Source organism: Uloborus diversus, chromosome 2, assembly GCF_026930045.1.
Source record: "Uloborus diversus isolate 005 chromosome 2, Udiv.v.3.1, whole genome shotgun sequence".
Taxonomy (NCBI): domain Eukaryota; kingdom Metazoa; phylum Arthropoda; class Arachnida; order Araneae; family Uloboridae; genus Uloborus; species Uloborus diversus.
Genome location: NC_072732.1, coordinates 141,854,864 through 141,875,410, shown reverse-complemented (window position 1 = coordinate 141,875,410; position 20,547 = coordinate 141,854,864). Strand labels below are relative to the sequence as shown.

The following is a 20,547-nucleotide window of genomic DNA, read 5'->3' as shown; positions in this document are numbered from 1 at the left end:
GAAAGTTTGAGAACCCATGTCCCACGTCGTTAACTAAAATGATATCATAGGCTGCAAAAGAAGAAATCTGACAAATGGAAAAAACTCGGTTTTTTTTTTTTTTTTTTTTTTGGGGGGGGGGGACATTTTGAAAACTTCCAAAACATGAGAATTTGGACTCCCCCATCCCCCCACCCTGGGACAAAAAGGTTTCAGTGTTAACTGTTTATGTTAACATTAAGACTGAACGAAAGAGATGATAGAATTCATGACGGATAAAGAGCGAATTATTGATCGATATGATTGACATTTGAATAGTCTATGTTCATTACAATAAAACTTCAACATACGGAACACAAAATTAAAATTGTAGCTATTGGTAACCCTTTGGGACCGTGGCCCGATAATTTCGCTTCTGCATGGTCTAAGGTTCTGATCCCTTTTCGGCGGCCCTCGGGGGAACCGGCTCTTCTGGCATTTTCACAAATGCCCACATTTCCAGTCCGCCTCTGGAATCACTAAATATTGAATAATTAATTTTTTACCTATTTATAGTATCAATCAGAAGGTACTTTACATTTCATATGTTTAATTCATTGTTTAACTTTAAAATGTGTTCAAATGATAAAACTATGGAACAATAAAAACAGAAAAGTTTGAGTATAATTAATTTGGCCACCCTCAGTAATACTTAAATTCGTTTCCTGTAAACATATGATTTATGTCTTTTCAGGTAGAGAATGCTTATCCTGGAGCAACAGGCAGCTTGGTTATTTCTAACCAACCTCTCCTGATTGCTGGAGGAGATGGATTCTCATACTCTACATTTGAAGGTTGCATTATGTCAGCTGAGGAAATTGTACAACGTGTGACAACTCATCTCAAATGAGTACTGTGGATATTTTATATTAAAAATAAAATCTCAATAAATATTTTTAAAATCTTTAGTTTTACAATTCAATACTCATATTGCTTCCTTCTTAATGAACTGAAAGTAAAATATTTAGTCAAAAAATCACTTGAAACCCCCACTCGCTAATATAAAGAAATTCTGACCTAAGCAATAGAATTGTTTTCAATTCAGTGGCGGCGCTAGGTGTTGGAGACTGCCGACGGCCTCGCGCAGATAGGGCCTCTCAAAATTCTCAGAAGTTATAAGTTTTTATGTTTTCAATTGAAGCTCTTATTGAATACAACAGACACAAAAGTAATCAAAATAGTGCATGAAGGGGAGACTGCACTGAGCCAGCCGTAGCAAATGTGGGACCCGATTGGAGAATTCTGTCAGGGCCTTAAACAAAATGATTGTACAAATTTGAGCAGTGCCTGATCGTCGATTTTTCCCAACACGCGCAAAGATTTGAAACTGTTGCAATTATCCGACTTCCTTCAAGTTTCTACATCATGTTTTATTTATTTAATTTTTTTGGAAAGAAATTAATGAGTGAAATTTCTTTTGTATATATATAATTAAAAGTATTCAATAGTTACAGCTTATTGATCAGCTAGCTTTTTTTCCCCACCCCCGTCCTATTTCTTTTCTTTTTTCAACAGTTCGTCTAAGAATAAGAAAATATTCAAAATGCTGCTCCTCCGAACTCCCCCCCCCCACCCCGCACACACACACATACCCACCAAAAGCATTATGGAGCATCTGAAATTTCGCATCCAGATCATCAATTTCGCGATATTTCTAGCTGAAAGCCCCCCAAATACTCAACAACATCGAAAATAGCTTAAATTTGCATTTTAGGAACTTTAATTTCAAAAATTACTGAGCCAAATGTTACAAAATATGGCCTTATAATCACATTTTTAAGGCTTGAATTGCAGAAAATATTTGGGCAAGGGTCCCCATACTGCCTTTTTTTTTAAATCATAAGCAATTAGCTTTTTTAAACTACACTAACAAAAAGTTTAACTGGAATGGCTCCGGAATATAAAATATTGCTTAAGTTTTTAGGACCATAATTTTCAAAATTTTTCCAGGGAAGAGCTCCCTGTACCTCCTTTCCGTAAAATCTTGAAAGTTTGTCTGAAATTCTGTTTTTGAAACTTCAATTTTGAGAACTTGCAGGGGGGGGGGGAGAAGGAATTGATTTCGACCTACTTAAAAAAAAGAATTGATCGTGGGACAGTCTCTGACCCTAGAGTCAATAAATATGGCCTATAGATGTGTGGACGATGCTTGTCCGTTCAATTTAGGTAACGTTTAAACTGATACAGAGAACATCTTATTTAAAATAATTCTTATTTTATTTACATTATGTACAAATGCCGCTTCTTGGCTAGCAAACAACTGAAGATAATATAATGGAATCATTGAGTGAATATAATGCTTTAAATTAAGGTTGTTCATACAAATTCATAGTCCTTGGACGTTATAAAGAGTAAATGAAAGGGTTACTTTCCGGTGGTTCCAGTCCGTGGTATGAAGAATACTGTTGAGGTTGACTTTTCCCGAACTAAAGTAGAAGGGCCGGTTATGCTCCAGCGACCTATGGATTATGCGCAAACCGCGGCTTGTAGGAAATACCTCGAAACAGTCCACTCGAATACTGCCTGGGCTATGAACGAACTGAAGACGACCACACACAGCGCAACTCGCGCTTTTATCCAATTCACAGCGTACGACGTTGAATCTGCTAATTTGCATTTCGGGGCGGAGACTCTCCATGCTCCCCCGCGTTGGATGACAATCCAAAATTAAATTCATACGGCAAGGCCACTATTTTCGTAATTGATCGTTTGTAGACAGCCGATGAGGTTTTCACGTCGACGACTCGCACTAAACCATCACCTCCAGGGTAGACTTTAGTTATCCGGGCGAGACACCAATGCAGAGGCGGCTGGTTGTCCTCCCTCAGCAGCACCAGTTGACCCACTTTGATGTTTGAAGTCGCCTTACGCCACTTGCATCTCTCTTGCATCTCTGTTAGGAACTCTTGAGACCATCTGTTCCAGAACCTGTTACGAATACATTGCACTACTTTCCATCTACAAGAAAAAGCAGAATTAGTTTCAGCAGAATATTGTTCAGGAAAAGACAGAAGGGGTGCACCTATTAAAAAGTGCCCTGGTGTAAGAGGCTGTAAGTCCATCGGGTCAGCAGACAAAGGGGTTAAAGGCCTGCTATTTAAACATGCTTCTATTTGAATCAATAAGGTTGAAAGTTCTTCGAAATTAAGAATAGCAGAATTAGACGCCTTGATTAAATGCCTTTTCACAGTCTTAATGTTAGATTCCCATAATCCCCCAAAGTGAGGAGTAATGGGAGGGATGAAATGCCAGTTTATGTTTTCTTCTGTGGCATAGTTTTGAACATCTTCTGAAGAACAAATAATAGCTTGAGCATTTAAATAATTTCTTGCGCCCTTGAAATTTGTCGCGTTGTCACTAAAAATATCAGAAGGCTTTCCTCTTCTTCCAATGAATCTGCGAAGGCAAGCCAAAAAGGCTCCCGTGCTTAAATCCGATACAACTTCTAGATGTATTGCTTTAGTAGTAAAGCACACGAATAATGCGATATAGCTTTTCAAAGTTACTTTTGACCGCTTAAGATTCAGTTTTGTAATTACTGGACCAGCGAAATCTAATCCACATTTTGAGAAGGCTCGAGCAGGAATTACCCTTTCTTTGGGTAAGTTTCCCATTAGCTGCTTTGAATTTAAAGAATTAGCTTTTAAGCATACGATACACTTTCGAATAATATTTCGAACAGCATTCCGACCTGATATAATCCAAAAATTTTCTCGAATCAAGAATAGAGTTGTTTGAACACCAGCATGCATAGCTTTTTGATGAAAGTAATCGATTAAAAGTTTTGAAAAATGATGATTTCTTGGAAGCAAAATTTGATGTTTTTGATCTTCACGCAAATTTGAATGTTTCAGTCTGCCCCCAACTCTTAGAATTAAATTTTCATCAAGAAAAGGACTGAGTGGTAAAAGTTTGTGTGTTGAAGGTAGTGACTGGTTGTTTTTCAATTTACGTATTTCTAATTTGAATTCTTCATCTTGTACAATTTTAATCACCCGAGAAATAGCTTCCGATTTTTCTTCAGATGTTAAAAACCCAAACTTGCGCTTTTCTGCAATAGTTTTACAGTTCTTTATGAACCTCAAACACCAAGCCGTAATTCTAATTAGCTTAACATAACTTGAATAATTTTGAATGAATGGACTTGACTCTACTTTCAAACAACCGAGTACGCTCTCCAATTCTTCTTGTTCTTGATCCGATTCTTTAACGGGGTGAAAAAACGCGCTTGAATTAATGCTAAAATTCGGGTCAGAAAGCCAAACTGGACCTTTCCACCAAAGTTTATGTTCTTTTAACTTAGATGGCAGAATCCCTCTGCTGGCGCAATCCTCTGGGTTATCTTCACTTCTTACGTGAAACCAATTTTCAACCGGAGTTAGTTTTTGAATTTCTGATACTCGATTTGCGACAAATACTTTCCATCTACGCGATTCCGATTTTATCCAGTCTAAAACGATTTGCGAGTCTGTATAAAAGTAATCGAAATCTGTTACAATCAAAAGCTTATTCTTAATACTTTTATACAAACGACTCAATAATACTGCAGAGCAAAGTTCTAATCTTGGTAAAGTAATTTTCCTTAAAGGAGCAACTCTAGTTTTCGCTACTAGAAAACTGACTTTAATTTCATCGTTTTCCAAACGGAAGCGTAAATAAATTACAGCCGAGTAAGCTTTTTGAGACGCATCACAAAATGCATGAATTTCAACGGATTTTGAAATTGAACATTTATCTTTCAAACTTCGCGGAATTTTAATTTCTTTCAAATGCATAAGTTCCGATGCGAATTTTTGCCATTTGCTCATAATCTGTTCTGGTAAATTTTCATCCCAGCCTATTTTCTCGGACCACAGTTCTTGAATTAAAAGTTTTGCTAGTAGGGTTGTTGGTGCTAGAAATCCTAGTGGATCATAAATTTTAGCGATATTGGAAAGTAATTGACGTTTATTCTTTACTTCGCTTGGTGACTTGATTTGTATTCTAAAGTAATCTGTGATAGGATCCCACTCGATACCCAGTACCTTAATAGAGTGTTCTTCCCCCAGTTCTTTAGGATAAATAGTCGCTTTTAAGTCTTCGGGCAAGAATTCTATTACCTTCGGGTCATTTGATAACCACTTACGCAAAGTAAACCCACCTTTTTTCATTAATTCATTCATTTCAAGGACGATATTTCGAGCCTCTGATGTTGAATCCGCGCCTGTAAGTAGATCATCCATATAGAAATCTGTTTTTACGATTTCTGCAGCTTTAGGGAATAAAGACTGCTCATCTGCAGCAAGTTGCTGAATAGTGTTTACTGCTAAATAAGGTGCACATGCAGTGCCGTATGTGACTGTTAAAAGCCTGTAATCTTTGATTTCATTAATTGAATCTGTTCGCCAAATAATTCTTTGGAAGTCACAATCTTCCTTAGAAACTGTTATCATCTAAACATTTTCTCAATATCCGCGGTTAGTGCGATTGAATGAGTTCTGAAATTCATTAGAATAAAACTTAAATCTAACTGAAGTTTAGGACCCTTGTGTAGAATATCATTTAGGGATATGTTTTCTGACGATTTTGCAGAAGCATCGAATACTACTCTAAGTTTAGTAGTTGTGCTTTGCTCTCGAATCACACCATGATGAGGCATGTAAAAAGATTTAGAATTTAGCTTTTCATTTTCGGGTATTAACTCCATGTGATTTAAAGCTATGTATTCTTGCATAAAACCCTTGTATCGTTCAGCAAGAATTTTGTCTTTTTCAAATTTCTTTTCTTGAGATAGAAACCTCGAAACGGCTTTAGTCCTGGACTCGCCGAAGTCAATTTCCCTTTTAAAAGGTAACTTTACTGTATATTTTCCACTAATATCCCGTTTAGTTGTGTTTTCGTAGAATTGTTCTTATGTAATTTCCTCGCTGTTTAAATTGTCCTTGTCTTCGTTTGGAATTGAATCCAACTCCCAGAACTTTTGGAGGGTTAAATCCAATTCTTGATTTACATCATGATGAAATGTGTAACTTTTAGATTTTGGAGAATATGCTGAAACATTTCCCATCAGCAACCAACCCAATTTAGAATCTAATGCACCCGGAGCATTATGCTTGTTTTTTTATTTGTTCACCTTCTATCAGGTCTAGAAAAACATCAGCACCGATTATTATGTCCACTGGTCTGGAAATGTGGAACTGCGGATCTGCTAGTTTTAAATTTTTAAGATGAGGCTAATTTACATTGGTCATATTGCAGTTGGGCAAATCCATGGTTGGGTTTTTAACAACCAATGCATTCATAAAGAATTTATTTGAATTGAAATAGGGTGTGAATTCTAATTTTACCATTTTACTTGTGATTGAATTTCCTATTCCCTTTATGGTGCAATTACAAGTAGCTGAATTAAGACCCAACTGCTGAAAACAATCTTCCGATATTAGAGAATTTTGAGACCCACAGTCGATAAGAGCTCTACAGTCCTGATAACCACCCATAACATCTTTTACTTTAATCATGGCTGTGATTAATAGTGTTTTCTCAGAGTTATTGGTATCCGAAAGAGATACCGCATTAGAATCATGCTGCACAGTTTGTGATAGATCATAATTGAAATTTTCCTTCTTAGACTTTAATTCCGTTTCATGAGTACTAGATTTATTCGACTGACAATGCAGTAAAGTATGATGCTTTCTTGAACATACCCTGCAATGCATTGTTACTTTACAATTGTAAACATCATAATTTTCTCTTAAACAATTAAAACACAGTTTGCGTTTTTTAACGAATTCTAGTCTATCCCGGAAGTTCAATCCCGAAAACTTTGGACATCTAAATATCGCATGATTAGAATTGCAGTATGTGCAATTAATGGCTTTTGCAAGTGCAGCTTTATTAGATGTGTTAGTATAAGTAAGCGGTTGAGCTTTAGATTTTTCTTCCTTCGCGTAAGAATCTTTTGATGAGTGTAAACTTCTAGCATTTAATTCTAAGAATTGCATGAATTTCTGATAAGAAGGAAACTCGTCACTTTCTAAAGTTAACTCCCACTGTCTTCTTATTTTATACTTTCTTCCGTTGGTTTAAGATATGAAAGTATTCTTTGAATTTGACTTTTAATGCTATGAATTGATTTCTTACCTTTACTAAAATTCTCGTAATCATCGGTCTCTTCTTCGGATTCATTTACCATTACTTCTAATATTACATTGTTTAAAATATCTTCCGTGTCTTCTAATTCCGACAATAAATTTTCGTATAGAAAGATATCTGTATTTGGTTTAGCAATAAAGTCATTTAGCATTGATTCGAATCCTATACACTTCTTTTAAATGTAACTTAAACTTAGCTTGAGCTACTTGCAGTTTTTTAGCCATATTAACAGATTAAAGCAATCTTAATACTTGAATTTTCAAAAAATCAGTTTGCTACTAACCAAGAAGGGCCTCCGGCTCGACGGACCATCTGATGGACGATGCTTGTCCGTTCAATTTAGGTAACGTTTAAACTGATACAGAGAACATCTTATTTAAAATAATTCTTATTTTATTTACATTATGTACAAATGCCGCTTCTTGGCTAGCAAACAACTGAAGATAATATAATGGAATCATTGAGTGAATATAATGCTTTAAATTAAGGTTGTTCATACAAATTCATAGTCCTTGGACGTTATAAAGAGTAAATGAAAGGGTTACTTTCCGGTGGTTCCAGTCCGTGGTATGAAGAATACTGTTGAGGTTGACTTTTCCCGAACTAAAGTAGAAGGGCCGGTTATGCTCCAGCGACCTATGGATTATGCGCAAACCGCGGCTTGTAGGAAATACCTCGAAACAGTCCACTCGAATACTGCCTGGGCTATGAACGAACTGAAGACGACCACACACAGCGCAACTCGCGCTTTTATCCAATTCACAGCGTACGACGTTGAATCTGCTAATTTGCATTTCGGGGCGGAGACTCTCCAATGTGTTTTTAAGGCTTTAATTTCTAGAAATTTCTGCTGAGACCCCTGTACCTTCTTCCCCTAACATCACCAAAGAAACGTTTTTAAACTACAAATTTCAAAATTTTTCTGGGGGGAGAGCCCCCGGACCCCCCTTTTATTGCATCATTTTTTCACCTTCAATGTACCGCTTCCTCCCCCCTATCACCAAAAACACTTCTTTTTGATTGCGCTACTAATCACGAAATGTTTTTGTTACAGCAATTAAGAATGAATTAGTAATTCTAAGTGCCAATAGTTTGTATAAAAATGAATTCTATGAATTCAATTATTTGTCTGAGAATATTTTATGTTTAATAGGCCTTGCAAAACTGCATCGCAGAAGTCTACTTTTGCTCTCGCCCCGCCACTGTTTCAATTAATCGGGAACCGCACAGTGTTATGAAAAAAAAAAAGAAATAAGTAGCATTTGAAAGAACATAGTGAAATGTTTCTTTGAAAAACATAATCATTTGCCCTCATCTCCCCACTATCGAGATACAAGGTTTTAACGTTGGGTCACTTTCAGAGAGGTCGAAATTTAGCGATACATGATTGCAGAAAAGCGACTTCTAGAACATTTCATTTGCGAGGACATTTGTGGAACATTTGGAGTAGTTTTGTCCCTAAATCTTGTTTCATAATTACCAATACAGTCGAACCTCGTGATCACGACACCTTTGGGACTGTCAACAAAGTGTCATCATAGCCCGAGCGACGTCATAACCTGAATAGTTTAAAATATTCATAATTAAATATTAGTTAACCATAAAATTTGATTTAATGGAGAAATTAATACTGTTTATTTTTTTAATTAGATTTAACTAATGTAAATTTGAATTATTGGTGAATAAAACAAAAGTTATTTAAAAAAAACCCCTTCACTTCAGGGCCGGATTTAGGGGAGGGTAGGCGGGGCTACTGCCCCTGGGCCTCCACAAACAAAGGGCCCCCCACAATAAAATTTTTACAAAATATTCTATCTTTCATGGGTCAAAAAAATAGAAAATATCGGATATGTACATATATATCAAAATATTCGGATATATATCAAAGTATTGGATATTTTCGAAAATATTATGATCACATTTTGAACCCTGATTAGGGTCCTCCACTCCTTCGTTGCCACGGGGCCTCCACACTTCCAAATCCGACCCTGCCTCACTTATTATTATTATTATTTTTCTTTTTTTTCAATTCAACAATACTTTCCAATAAAATGTTTGATAAATTTTTGAATAACATTTGTCACACTCCTTCTTCCACGAAATTACCAGCAAGAAAGAGACTAATTCAAAAATCTTTTCACTTTTGTCCGCAATTTAATTAGATTTTGACGGCTAAGCCCCACCTTTCCCTTTTTAATCCTTTTATCCACTTTAAGAGTTGTTTCCCTTTTCAATCTAATGAGGAGCCTCTATCTCTTTTTCTCTCATGGGAGAAGCTTGTTGTGACCACCTACAGCTTAACACATAGCTATGGTCTTTCTCTTCTCTTGCTGCTTTCCTCATCCAGTATTGCAATCCACCTGCTTTGAATTCCTTTCTATTGTCCCTCTTATCAAAGTCTGAAACCTGTACCTTTCAGAACTTATCTACCGCCCCCCTCCATTCTCGAGGTGTCATGCCTGGTCAAATCTCTAGTCAGAGTCCGAAGTTCCTACAACAAACATTTCCAGATGTCGTCATTATTTTACTGAACATTTTTCAATAGCAAAGAAATATTTGATCCAGACTGCGCAGCTTGAAGCGTCATCGTAACCGGAGTTGCACGAAAAAAACTGAAATTAACATTGAAATTATATGGCATAAGTTCGGAACTTTGAAAAAGTGATGTGAAATCCGGGTGTCGCGATAACGAGGTTTGACTGTACCAGCTAGAAATTTCGTTTTTGATAGCAAATGAATTCGGGAGGGGAGGTAGAATTTTCACTTTATTTAAAATGGAGCTTCATAACGCGATTTCTAATCTGATTCCATTCCCGCCCCCCCCCCTCCTGTCTTTGCTTGAAAGACAAAACCCTTAAAGTTCTGGGCGATAGTTAATACTTGACAGGATCAGTTGTCCACTGGTTTGAAAACTGCTTGGATTAGTCACCATGCGACTTGTCCACATCTCTGTGGCCAGCCACTTGGAGAATAGGATTAAAAATTTTGAAAAAAAGAAAGCAGTTAAAAGCAAAGGGATGCAAGTACCAAAATTAAAAATCTGTTGATACTCAGAACAAATGGTAGAACCTTCCCCTGTTTCAGGGCAAGAAATAGTAATAGTAGCTCTGGTGGGAGCTGTTATACAGCATGATTTAGAATTATGTTTCACTGAAACGCTACCTAGGATCTTAACTTGCTACAGTTATTTATGATCGTCCCTTAGTTCCGAGACACATTGTGAAACTCATTTCCACTTCCTCTAGTTCAAATCACATTGCAGCGCTAGCCCTTTTTTCCCACTGCTAACACCCACACCTCTATAGAATTTCATGTTTTCAGAATTAATATTTTAGTTTATTCATATCGCATATTTTCTCATACCGAGGCTTCACTCAATATGCATCTTATCAGGCTCAGTCATTACTCAAAAGATCAAAGGCGCCAACTTGCCGGTTAGAGAGCGCTGTAGTATAACCGGGGAAAATCATTTGTTTATATTAGTTAACGTATGATTTCTGCTGTAAAAAGCAATTCTTTTTCAATCTTCAACGCAAAATTTTATTGATATGTTTAACCGATGTGTAGTAGAGGGTGAATTGATGCCGGAATGGTGTATGAGGTCTGTTTTTCAGGGAAAATACAGGGTGGCGACAGGAACTGTGAAAAAAAGTTCCCTGACTTTTCCCTGATTAAGTTCACCAAATTTCCCTGATTTACATTACCAATGATAATGGTTTTCTTTCTTTGCTCTACTTGAAATCTATTGTATGTTTGTATTAAATGCAGTATTTTAAACGTTTTAAGTTGTGTAAAAGTGTTGAACTAAAGATATAGTTTAAAAAGATGCTACTTTTTTAATAAAATGGTTATAAAAAAAAGACAATGTTTTTGGAAAGAAAGAAAAACCAACAAAACAGTATATTAAATTTTTATACATGGAAAGATTATAGAAAATTAAAAAAAAAAAAAAACTTTACTTTCAGAAACCACTTAGCATAAGAAATTTAAGAAACTATTAAAATTACTCTTAAAAACATATGTTTATTTATGATAGAACTAAAAGTAATTGAAATTATTTTGAACTAAGTTTTCAAACAGTATAATAATAGTTTCAAGAATAACAAGTAATAGTGAAAGAATAGAAGTAATGTAGTTATTCTTATCTAACTAATTGACATATTTATGCAAAATAGATGAAACCATTTGACATCCATTCATAGGGAGCTTTTCTCTAATCAAGAATATAGGTTTTAATGAATGAATACAGCATTTTAACAATAAAAAAATAAAAATATTTACTTAAGTTCACAAGTTAACTCTATTTCAAATGATTTCAGTATGTAACGAAAAAAAATCTTAGATTGCTTTTGTAACAAACAACTTTGAATGCAAGAAAAAAAAAAGCAATTAGTTAATATCAAAATATATAAAAGAATACAACTTGGTTATAAAATTAAAAAATTACTTAAGTCTGAAGAAAAGAAAACCTTTATAATCTGCGGCGACAACAAATAGTATAACGGCAAAAAACAAAGTTTTTTTAATTGAAAGTTCTATTTTAGCAATTAAATTAAAACCCAAAAAAGAAATAACTTTTAAGCTTTTATAGTATTAATTCAAAAAGCACCAAAGATTTCTTCTTGAAATCGTGATTACAGTACTTAATTACTTCGAGACAATGGAATAAAGGCAACAAGCTAAGGCATTAACGAAGGCTTCCTCTTTGCCAGTATGGTTGTTTATTTTACGTAGCATTGAAAGTGTAAAAGGAAATTTCAAGCTAGGTAAAATAAACAACCTAACAGTCACAGATGCAATCTTAATAAGTTCATCCTGTGGTTAATAAGTAACATTCAATACTTTGACGTTGAAGAAAAAAGATGCACAAATATGTGGCAGTGTATAATCGCACCTCATTAATTTTACTTTTTTGAACAGATAATTGGCGGAAAATGCGTAAGGAATTAGAGTATTTAATTTTGTAAAGCAAAAAAAAAAAAAAAAAAAATTTCTTCATAAAATCAATTTTCCCTGATTTTTTGTTATTTTTTCAAAATTCCCTGATTAATAAAGTTCCCTGACTTTTCCCTGATCTGTCGCCACCCTGAAATAAATTCCCTTTTCAGGTAAAGCTGGTCCCAACTCAGGATTCAACTATTTCTCATTGGCGTTCACTTCTGGTAAAATGCATCCCTGAAGCACAGGGACTCCGAAGCATTGTGACTGTGGGCTTTGGACCTCACTTTTAGTAAGTCGGTCCAAGGGATTATGTATACATTTTTTTGCGATTCAATGTGAGCTGATATCAAGAAGGGTTCCAACATTACTCTTCCTCTAAATTAAAAAAAAAAAAAAAACTGCCTAAGAAGGAAAACTTGCTGTTAATAAACTATATAGTATTTTACTGCATATTTAAAGGAGGTATTTAATGGCGCAATCGTCACGATTTCGACAATAAATGTTTTATTCTCGCAATATCGGTAAGACTGCAATACATATTTTCTCTTTTGATATATTTCGTTACAGGTATGTCTCTTGGCTTGTTGAGTTTTCTTTTTACCTTGCCGAAAACTGAAAAATTGCGCTTACATCATCATCGGCGAAAATTGAAAAATAAAGCTTACATCGTCGTATGTTTGCTTCTTTTTCTAATTTTACAAAACTTACTCGATTTTTATTTTTGACTCTGTTAATTTATTCAGTTGATTATATCACATAATTATGGAGAATTGATTTAGTGAAATATTTTAACGAGTTTTCTCGATTATTTTAATGGCTCGTTTTTTATTTGGCCAATAATTTTACTTTGTTTTAATTAAAAATCCACAAAAAAGATCAAATAACGTACTGTTTCGACAAATAAATAAATTAGTTCAACAAAAGCATTTAAAGTTTTATTACATATAGTTTTATTACCTATATATTCATTAAAAGTTTCAATAATCCTCCCAGTATATGAAATCGCCCACGAAACATTAAAAGTTTCAGTAAAATGTAAAAAAACCCGCTAAACAAACTATATTTGACAACAGTAAAAGCTTCATTTTATTGAAATCAAAAAACCAAATTCGGGGACAACAAAAAAAAGTGAAACATAATCGCAAATATTTGAAATGCATCATGACGCACTTATATCAGCATGGCGACAGGAACTGGAAAAAAAAGTTCCCTGACTTCCCTAAGTAAGTTCACCAAATTTCCCTGATTTACGTTATCAATGATAATGGTTTCCTTTGTTTGCGCTACCTGAAAAGCATTGCATATTAAATAAAATGCAGTGTTTAGAACAGTTTAAGCTGTTAAATAAAAATATATTTTGAAAAGATGCTCTTTTTTTGGGGGGGGGGGGGAATACTGTATTAAATTATAGACAGAGAAATATTGTAAGAAATCTAAAACAAATACTTTACTTCCAGGAACCAGTTAACATAAGAATTCTAAGAAATTATTAAAACCACTCTAAAAGAAATATCCAATAATGAGAAAACTAAAACATTTAAATGGAAATAATCTTGAACTGAATTTTTAAGCAGTATAATTGTTGCTGCAAGAATAACAAGTGATAATTAAAGTGTAGAAGTTATGTAGTTTTACTAACGCAAATAATACTGCCGTGTGCAGGTAAACGGCAGTATCTGCAGAAATTAGTTTTCGAGATATTTGAAGAAATGTGTGGTGGGTTCAATACTAACTAACAATAGGAAAATGTTGGAATTGGTCTTTTTTTTCGCACCTCTTTTTCAGAGGAAACCAAATAAGCGAGCATGTACAATAAAAATAACATACAATAGATCAGGGCTTCGCAACCGGTGTGCCGCGGCACACTGGTGCGCCGTGACAAGGAACCCGGTGTGCCGCAGCATTTTCGTAGTTATATAAAAAGAAAGAGCCTTGATGTATTTTATTTTAAAGTTACGACCGAATAGCGTTTGTATCGTTCTGTAACTTCTTATTTCACCATGTCGATCTTGTGCAATAAGACAAACCCAAAAAGGGGAGAGGCTTAATTTGCCGCCTCACCTCTTTTAACTTCTTGTGATCCTATTACTTTCAGATTTTGAAAACGAATTCTAATTTCGACGAAATCAACTAATTATACAGAATCTTTTCTAAATCTTTCGCAAACGGGATTATCGCCCCCTCCCTCAGGCAGGGATTGTGAAGCCCTGAATTTTAGCCACAGCTTTAACTTTTGTTTTCCTTATTTCCGGTTCCGATACTAATTTCATTTTATCGTGGTTTCTCAAAGCTCGGTTCTGAGACTTAGCAAACTGGAAATTAAAACCATATACTCAAAGGCGCCCATATAGGGGAGCAAGGGGGGCTCAAGCCCCCTTTGAAATTAGAACTTCCTTGCTTTTAGTACTTTTTTCTTTGCAAAAATGTAAAAACATTTCTTCTCCAGCTATTAATAAATAAGTTATTAAAAATGTCAAATTTTAATGACTCTAATCTGTCCAGAAATCAGTTTCCATGAGGAAAATATCCAGTTAAACCACGGAGAAAATATTTGAGCCCCCCCCCCCTTGCAACTTTGCATATGGGCGCCCATGCATATACTGTTTCCACCATCGTGAAGCTCTCATGGCAAAGATCTTACCAGATGAGCTGAAGTCAGCTTTGGCTGAAGTCGTGAAAATCGTGAATATCATAAAATCGAGGCTGCTTAATTCTCGTCTTTTCTCCCTATATTTTGTGAAGAACTGGGTGCAGATCACCACTCCCTACTTCTTCATACAAAGATTCGCTGGCTTTCATGTGGTAAGGTACTATCAATAATTTTCGAATTGAGGGACGAGGTACGACAGTTTTTGATTTTAAAAAACGAAATGGAGTACGCCAGTTTGTTGCAAGAAAAATATTGACTGGGAAAACTAGCGTACATGGCTGGCATTTTTGAACACCTTAAGAAATTGAATAGGAAAATGCAAGGATAAGAAGAGAATTTGGATTACATGTATGGACAAGCTAAACGGGTTCAAATAAAAAATTTCGTTGTGGGGAGAAGTAGACCGTGGCTCATTGGACATGTTCAAACGGACCGTCAACATGGTATCTGAAGGAACTGGCATGGAAGAAAAGCTGCTGAATGTGATGGCAGAGCTTTTAGTCATACTTCAGGACAAGTTTAAGCACTATTTCAAGAATACTGACACATAACAGTATGACTGGATTCGCGATCCATTCTCTTCATCTGCGGATGCATCAGTTAAATACCTTTCTTTGAAGGCGCGAGTATAATTTATGGACCTTAAGAGCGACCGTACTCTTAAACTTGGGTTGAGAGAAGTGTCTCTGGACGAATTTTGGTTACTGGTTAAGAATGAGTATCCCACCATCTCTTGTCTTGCTATTGAGGTGCTGCTACAATTTTTAACTACATATCATTTCGAACTCAGCTTCTTAGCCCTCATACTTATAAAAAACAGCAAGAGATCATCCCTAAAGAGCCTGGATCAGAACTTCGTGTAGCTTTTTCCAGCATAGAGCCGAACATCAAACGTCTTTGCTCCTCAAGGTAGGCTCAAGTGTCTCATTAGTGTCAAACGGAAGTTAGGCGCTTGGTTTTAATTTCTTGCTTGCTTCTTCCTTGAAACATTTTTTGATAAATCGTTTAACTGCACTGTGCACTTTAATGACATGTTTGACAGAAATGCTTTGAAACATATGAAGCGTAATTTTCTGTTAAGTCTGATATATGTAGTTTTGTTGTTCATTATCAGTCTCAATACATTCGAAATATTTCTACTATCTAAATAAATTTAAATACACTACGTTAGTTATAATTGTTTTATTCATATGAAAAAAGCCCCCCCCCCCCGTCTTTTTACATGTGAATGATAAAAACATTTCTATATTACCATTGCGAAATTAAGTTCAGTGTGCCCCGTTGATCTAGAAATTTTTTAAGTGTGCCGCAAAATAAAAAAGGTTGAGAAGCACTGCAATAGATGACAAAAATGAAAAGAAAAAAAAATGTGCAGTTACTGCCCTTTACTTGCACACGGCAGAATAGAAATCACAAAATTGAAATCTTGCAACAACCAGTCATATTGAGCTATTCTCTAATCAAGAACTTAGGTTTTAATGAATCCTTATATATTATTTCTGTAGCCTGTTTTTGGTTTCTACGCGAGATTTTCCTCAATTCTTGATCGATTTCTTTGATTTTCACCTTATTGTAAAGCTTATCGTGCAGGCTACTGGCGAAAAATAGACCCACGGTCTAAAAATTGTTTTTTCGGGCAAAAAATCTGTTTTAAAGAACCAGAATGAGGTTTTCAGTTAAATTTATAACTTTAACTTGCACTCTTACCGACAGAGCTGAATAGCTTGATCGGCAGAGCGTTCGACTGGTAACCAGGAAAATGCGTGTTCGGGCCCACGTCCGGACAATCTGCATCAAAAAATTAAAAATATCGCTCATTACATGAACAATGAATAACAAATATGAGGGAATACATGAGGTAGAAATGCTCGTAGCTGTTATGAAAACTTGATGCAACACGGAGCTAAATTGATACTCAATTGTAAGGTTTTTTTTTTTAAACTTTGACTCTGGGAAGAAAGTTAAAGCATAATGTAAGCGAAAATATAAGTATCAGGTTTAAGATTTCAGACTACATTGGAATTGTTTTTTGTTCAGTAAAATATAATAAATCGTTAGTTGAAATATAGATTCTTCTAATGAGTTTTTGACTCTTTGTACAAATAAAAAAAATACTACCTCAATTTAAAGGGTAATATATATATTTTTTTTCTTTTTGCAAAAAAAAAAAAAAAAAAAACAAATAGCGTATCACATTTTTACTACATTTGAAATGCTACGCTTAAAAAAGAACTTAGTTCAAATTATTTTGTATTTTAACTGTGCTGTTAAATGATGAACACGTGCTGCCATCTAAGTCATAACGGTTCAAACAGCCTGCGATAACAAATTGTAAAAATTTTCAAAAATAAAAACACTTCTCGGCAAGAAAAAAAATCTAAAATTACCTGTGGGTTTTTAATTTCGGTAGAGCGTTCGCCGTTCGGCTATAAACTGTCTGAACTTCGGGCTGTCCGACATAATAGCAAATTTACAGTAATATTACGCATTACATGTATTCATAACATACAATAGATAACTCACGTAATAAAATAAATGCAGTGGAAATGCTATTTGGTGTTTCGACTCCTTTATGCAGGCTACAGTTATCATTCAGATAAGTTGACTGCTAATCGAAGGGTGTTCTTCCCTTTTTTTTAAGTTTTGACTCCGTCCAGACCACTGAGCATAATGTAAGCATAAAATAAAGTATTAGATATACCTCAAGGGAATCCTTTTTGTGCAGAAAAACATTTTCATTGTAATGCTGAAATGTAGATTTTTCTAATAGCAGTGTTCGAACTTTTGTACTAATGAAAAAATACTATGCCAAATTAAAACTACGAGTTTCAACCAGTAAATCTTTAATTATTTATTCGAATACGAAATAAAACATTAAAATTATTATCAACTTCATTAGTAAGAAATCATTTTTTACTCCTCTGCTTTCGGCTGAAAAAAAAAAAAAAACATTTTGTCTACGTTCGAAAAATTACACTTAAAAAACGGCTTCAGTTCAACTGGTTTTGGTTTTGAATTTTAAGTGTTCAATTAAAAGAAAAACAAGTGCGGGCTTTTAAGCCGTACAGGTTAAAGAAGCCTGCTGTGGGAAATTGTTGAATATTCAAAAATAAAAACACTTATTTTTTCAACTTCTCTAGAACTCTTCTCTCTTTTACTTCTCTAGAATGTTTGTTTCAATAGCTACGTGAGATCTTCCTCATTCTTTAATCAAATTCCATGTTTTACGAATAATTTTAAATCGTATCATGCTGGCTAATGACAAAACATAGACGCATGATCTTATTATATTTTTTTCGGCGAAAAACTTTTTTACTGTGTTTTATTACGCATTCCTTCAATGAATAGCATTCGAAAAGGAAGGCACAGTTGATAGGTTTGTTGGAGCGTCGTACTATTAATCAGAATGGCGCCAGCTCGAATCCGTGCCACTAAATATCTCTTTAATGTTTCTTTTTTTTCCGTCAGATGCTCACATGGGCAAGTCTGTATTTGCCACAACCTGTTTTTTCACATGCAAAATTACTGATTTTTCACGTGTCACTCAGCCACACTTTTAATGATATTTATATTTGCATTGAAAATACGTACAACCAAAAAGGGGAGCAATGATCAAATTATCACAACGTTGTATTTAACGATGTTTTGTTACTGATGTCTTCAAATTACATGCCTTCTCTTGTGCGCTTACTTTTTTCGGTTTTTCTTCATAATATTCTTTCTTTGAAATTTTTAAAGAGCGAAATGCCTTATGAAACGATTCGAAGTAAAGTGCGGAGTTCCGCATGGTTCGACTAGTGAATACAGTATTTTAACTATAAAAAAGTAATAAAAATATTTACTTATGTACACAACTAAATTTCAAATGATTTCATTAGTTGTCGAAAAAAAAACCTTTGATTACTTTTTAGTAACAAACAACATTGAAATTCAAAAACGATTATTAATTTCAAAATGTATATGGTTTTGAAATAAAAGAGTTTTAAAGTCTGAAAAAAAAAAAAACCCTTTGTGTAATCTGAAGTGACAGCGAATAATACTATGGCAAAAAGAAAAAAAAATTTGATTTCCAGTCAAAATTCAATTTTAGCAATTAAATTAAGATTTTTTCAGCATTAATTTAAAAAAGAGATTTTTTCTTGAAATTGTGATAACAGTATACTAATTACTTCAAGACAACGAGTAAAGGCAAGGGAGCAAAGTCGTTAACGACGGCTTCCTCTTTGCCTGTAGGGTTTTTTATTTTACATAGCTTGGAAGGAAAATTCAAGCAAGGTAAAATAAACAACTTTACAGACACAGATGCAATCTTAAGAAGCTCATCCTAAGATTGAATACTTTGACCTTGAGGAAAAAAGATGCACAAATATGCAGCACTGTATAATCGCACCTCATTAATTTTACTTTTTTAAAACAAATAATTGGCGGAAAATTCGTAGGGAATCAAAGTACTTCATTTTGCAAGGAAAAAAAAAAAATTTTTTTCCCCTCATTTGATCAATTTTCCCTGAATTTATTATTTTTTCAAAATTCCTTGATATTTCCCCGAGTGATCATGTTTCCCCGACTTTTCCCTGATATGTCGCCACCTTGTATATGTAATCCTTTGGCGTCTCAAAATTTGACAGCAATCTATTTCTTGCCATTTATGATAAAATCATGTGGGAATTATCTTATCGCGGAACATGTGGAATTGGCGAAAACGTTTTTTATTGCTAAAATTGTTGCTCCAATGTTTGTTCTTCTGATACTTTGATGGAACTTGTATTGTTTTTTAACAGTATTACAGTAACATGGTTACTTCGTAATACTGTTTAGTTTTGATTTGGCGGATTACTAAATAGCTTAATTTAAGTTTCCGATAAATTTTTTTTTTCATTTTAATTTCACTTTTTATGCATGGCTTTTTTTAAAATTTGATGATCTTAAGCAAATAATTTAAAAGTTTGTAAACTTTTCATGTGTTTTTTTGTGGCATAATTTCCTCACAATGCGTAAGCATTTGAATACCGTTTACATTTTTAACAAGTATGTTTTTATTTTTTTAATTGTTATTATTATTTTTTCTAAAAAAAAAAAATAGAAGGAATTTTTATTATTTTTTTAATTGCTGAAATGTAGGTTTATAAAAATCTTTAAATGAAAAGCTGCCATCTTTTCCTTTTCCAAATTTTTATTGGCATGTTTTTCCTGGTGAATTCATTGTTTCAATATTCTTTTAAATGATTTAAATTTCTTGTTCTTTAACATACAACGCAATCCTTACCCATATGAATTGTAATGTATAATGATCGATACTAACGATCAGTTTCGTAGCAAAATAATGGTATCTCTCTACTTTTTTTGTGCATTTTATTAGTTCTTATTGTGAAAAAAACAAAGATATCAAATTTAGCTATTCACCATTTTTAAAATATGTCTTAAAAATAACTAGTTTTGAATTAAACTTAAAAGAAAAAAAATTACTAAAAGCTTTTTGAATGTTTCCATAAATATATTTATCAACTTGTAAAAATATCCGGCGTTGCCTGGATCAGTAATAATTATGAGAAGCAATCGCTACTTTCATTTTTCTGTTTTAACTGATAAACATATTTACTAATTTTGCTTGATAAAGCATATGCAATAAATTTTTCATAATAAAACTAAAAAAATATTTTTTCTTGATACAAATTATTGAGCATAGTTCATATGTTTAATAGACAGTATGGTTTCGTCCATAAGATGGAATGTTTAATTTTATAATATTATGCATAATCTTATTCAGAACCAAATTTCCAATATGTTATTTATTAATTGAAAGCAGA

At 34.1% G+C, this 20,547-nt stretch overlaps 1 protein-coding gene across 1 annotated transcript in view; it reads left to right on the top strand.

The window, feature by feature from the left end:
* Positions 1 to 924, top strand: part of LOC129216060 (renalase-like) — a 31,283-nt gene extending 30,359 nt beyond the window's left edge. The window contains exon 6 of the mRNA XM_054850203.1: positions 713 to 924. Within this exon, the coding sequence (XP_054706178.1) occupies positions 713 to 868 (156 nt within the window). The 3' untranslated portion in view covers positions 869 to 924. The remainder of the gene's footprint in view (positions 1 to 712) is intronic.
* Positions 925 to 20,547: the final 19,623 nt, after the last annotated feature.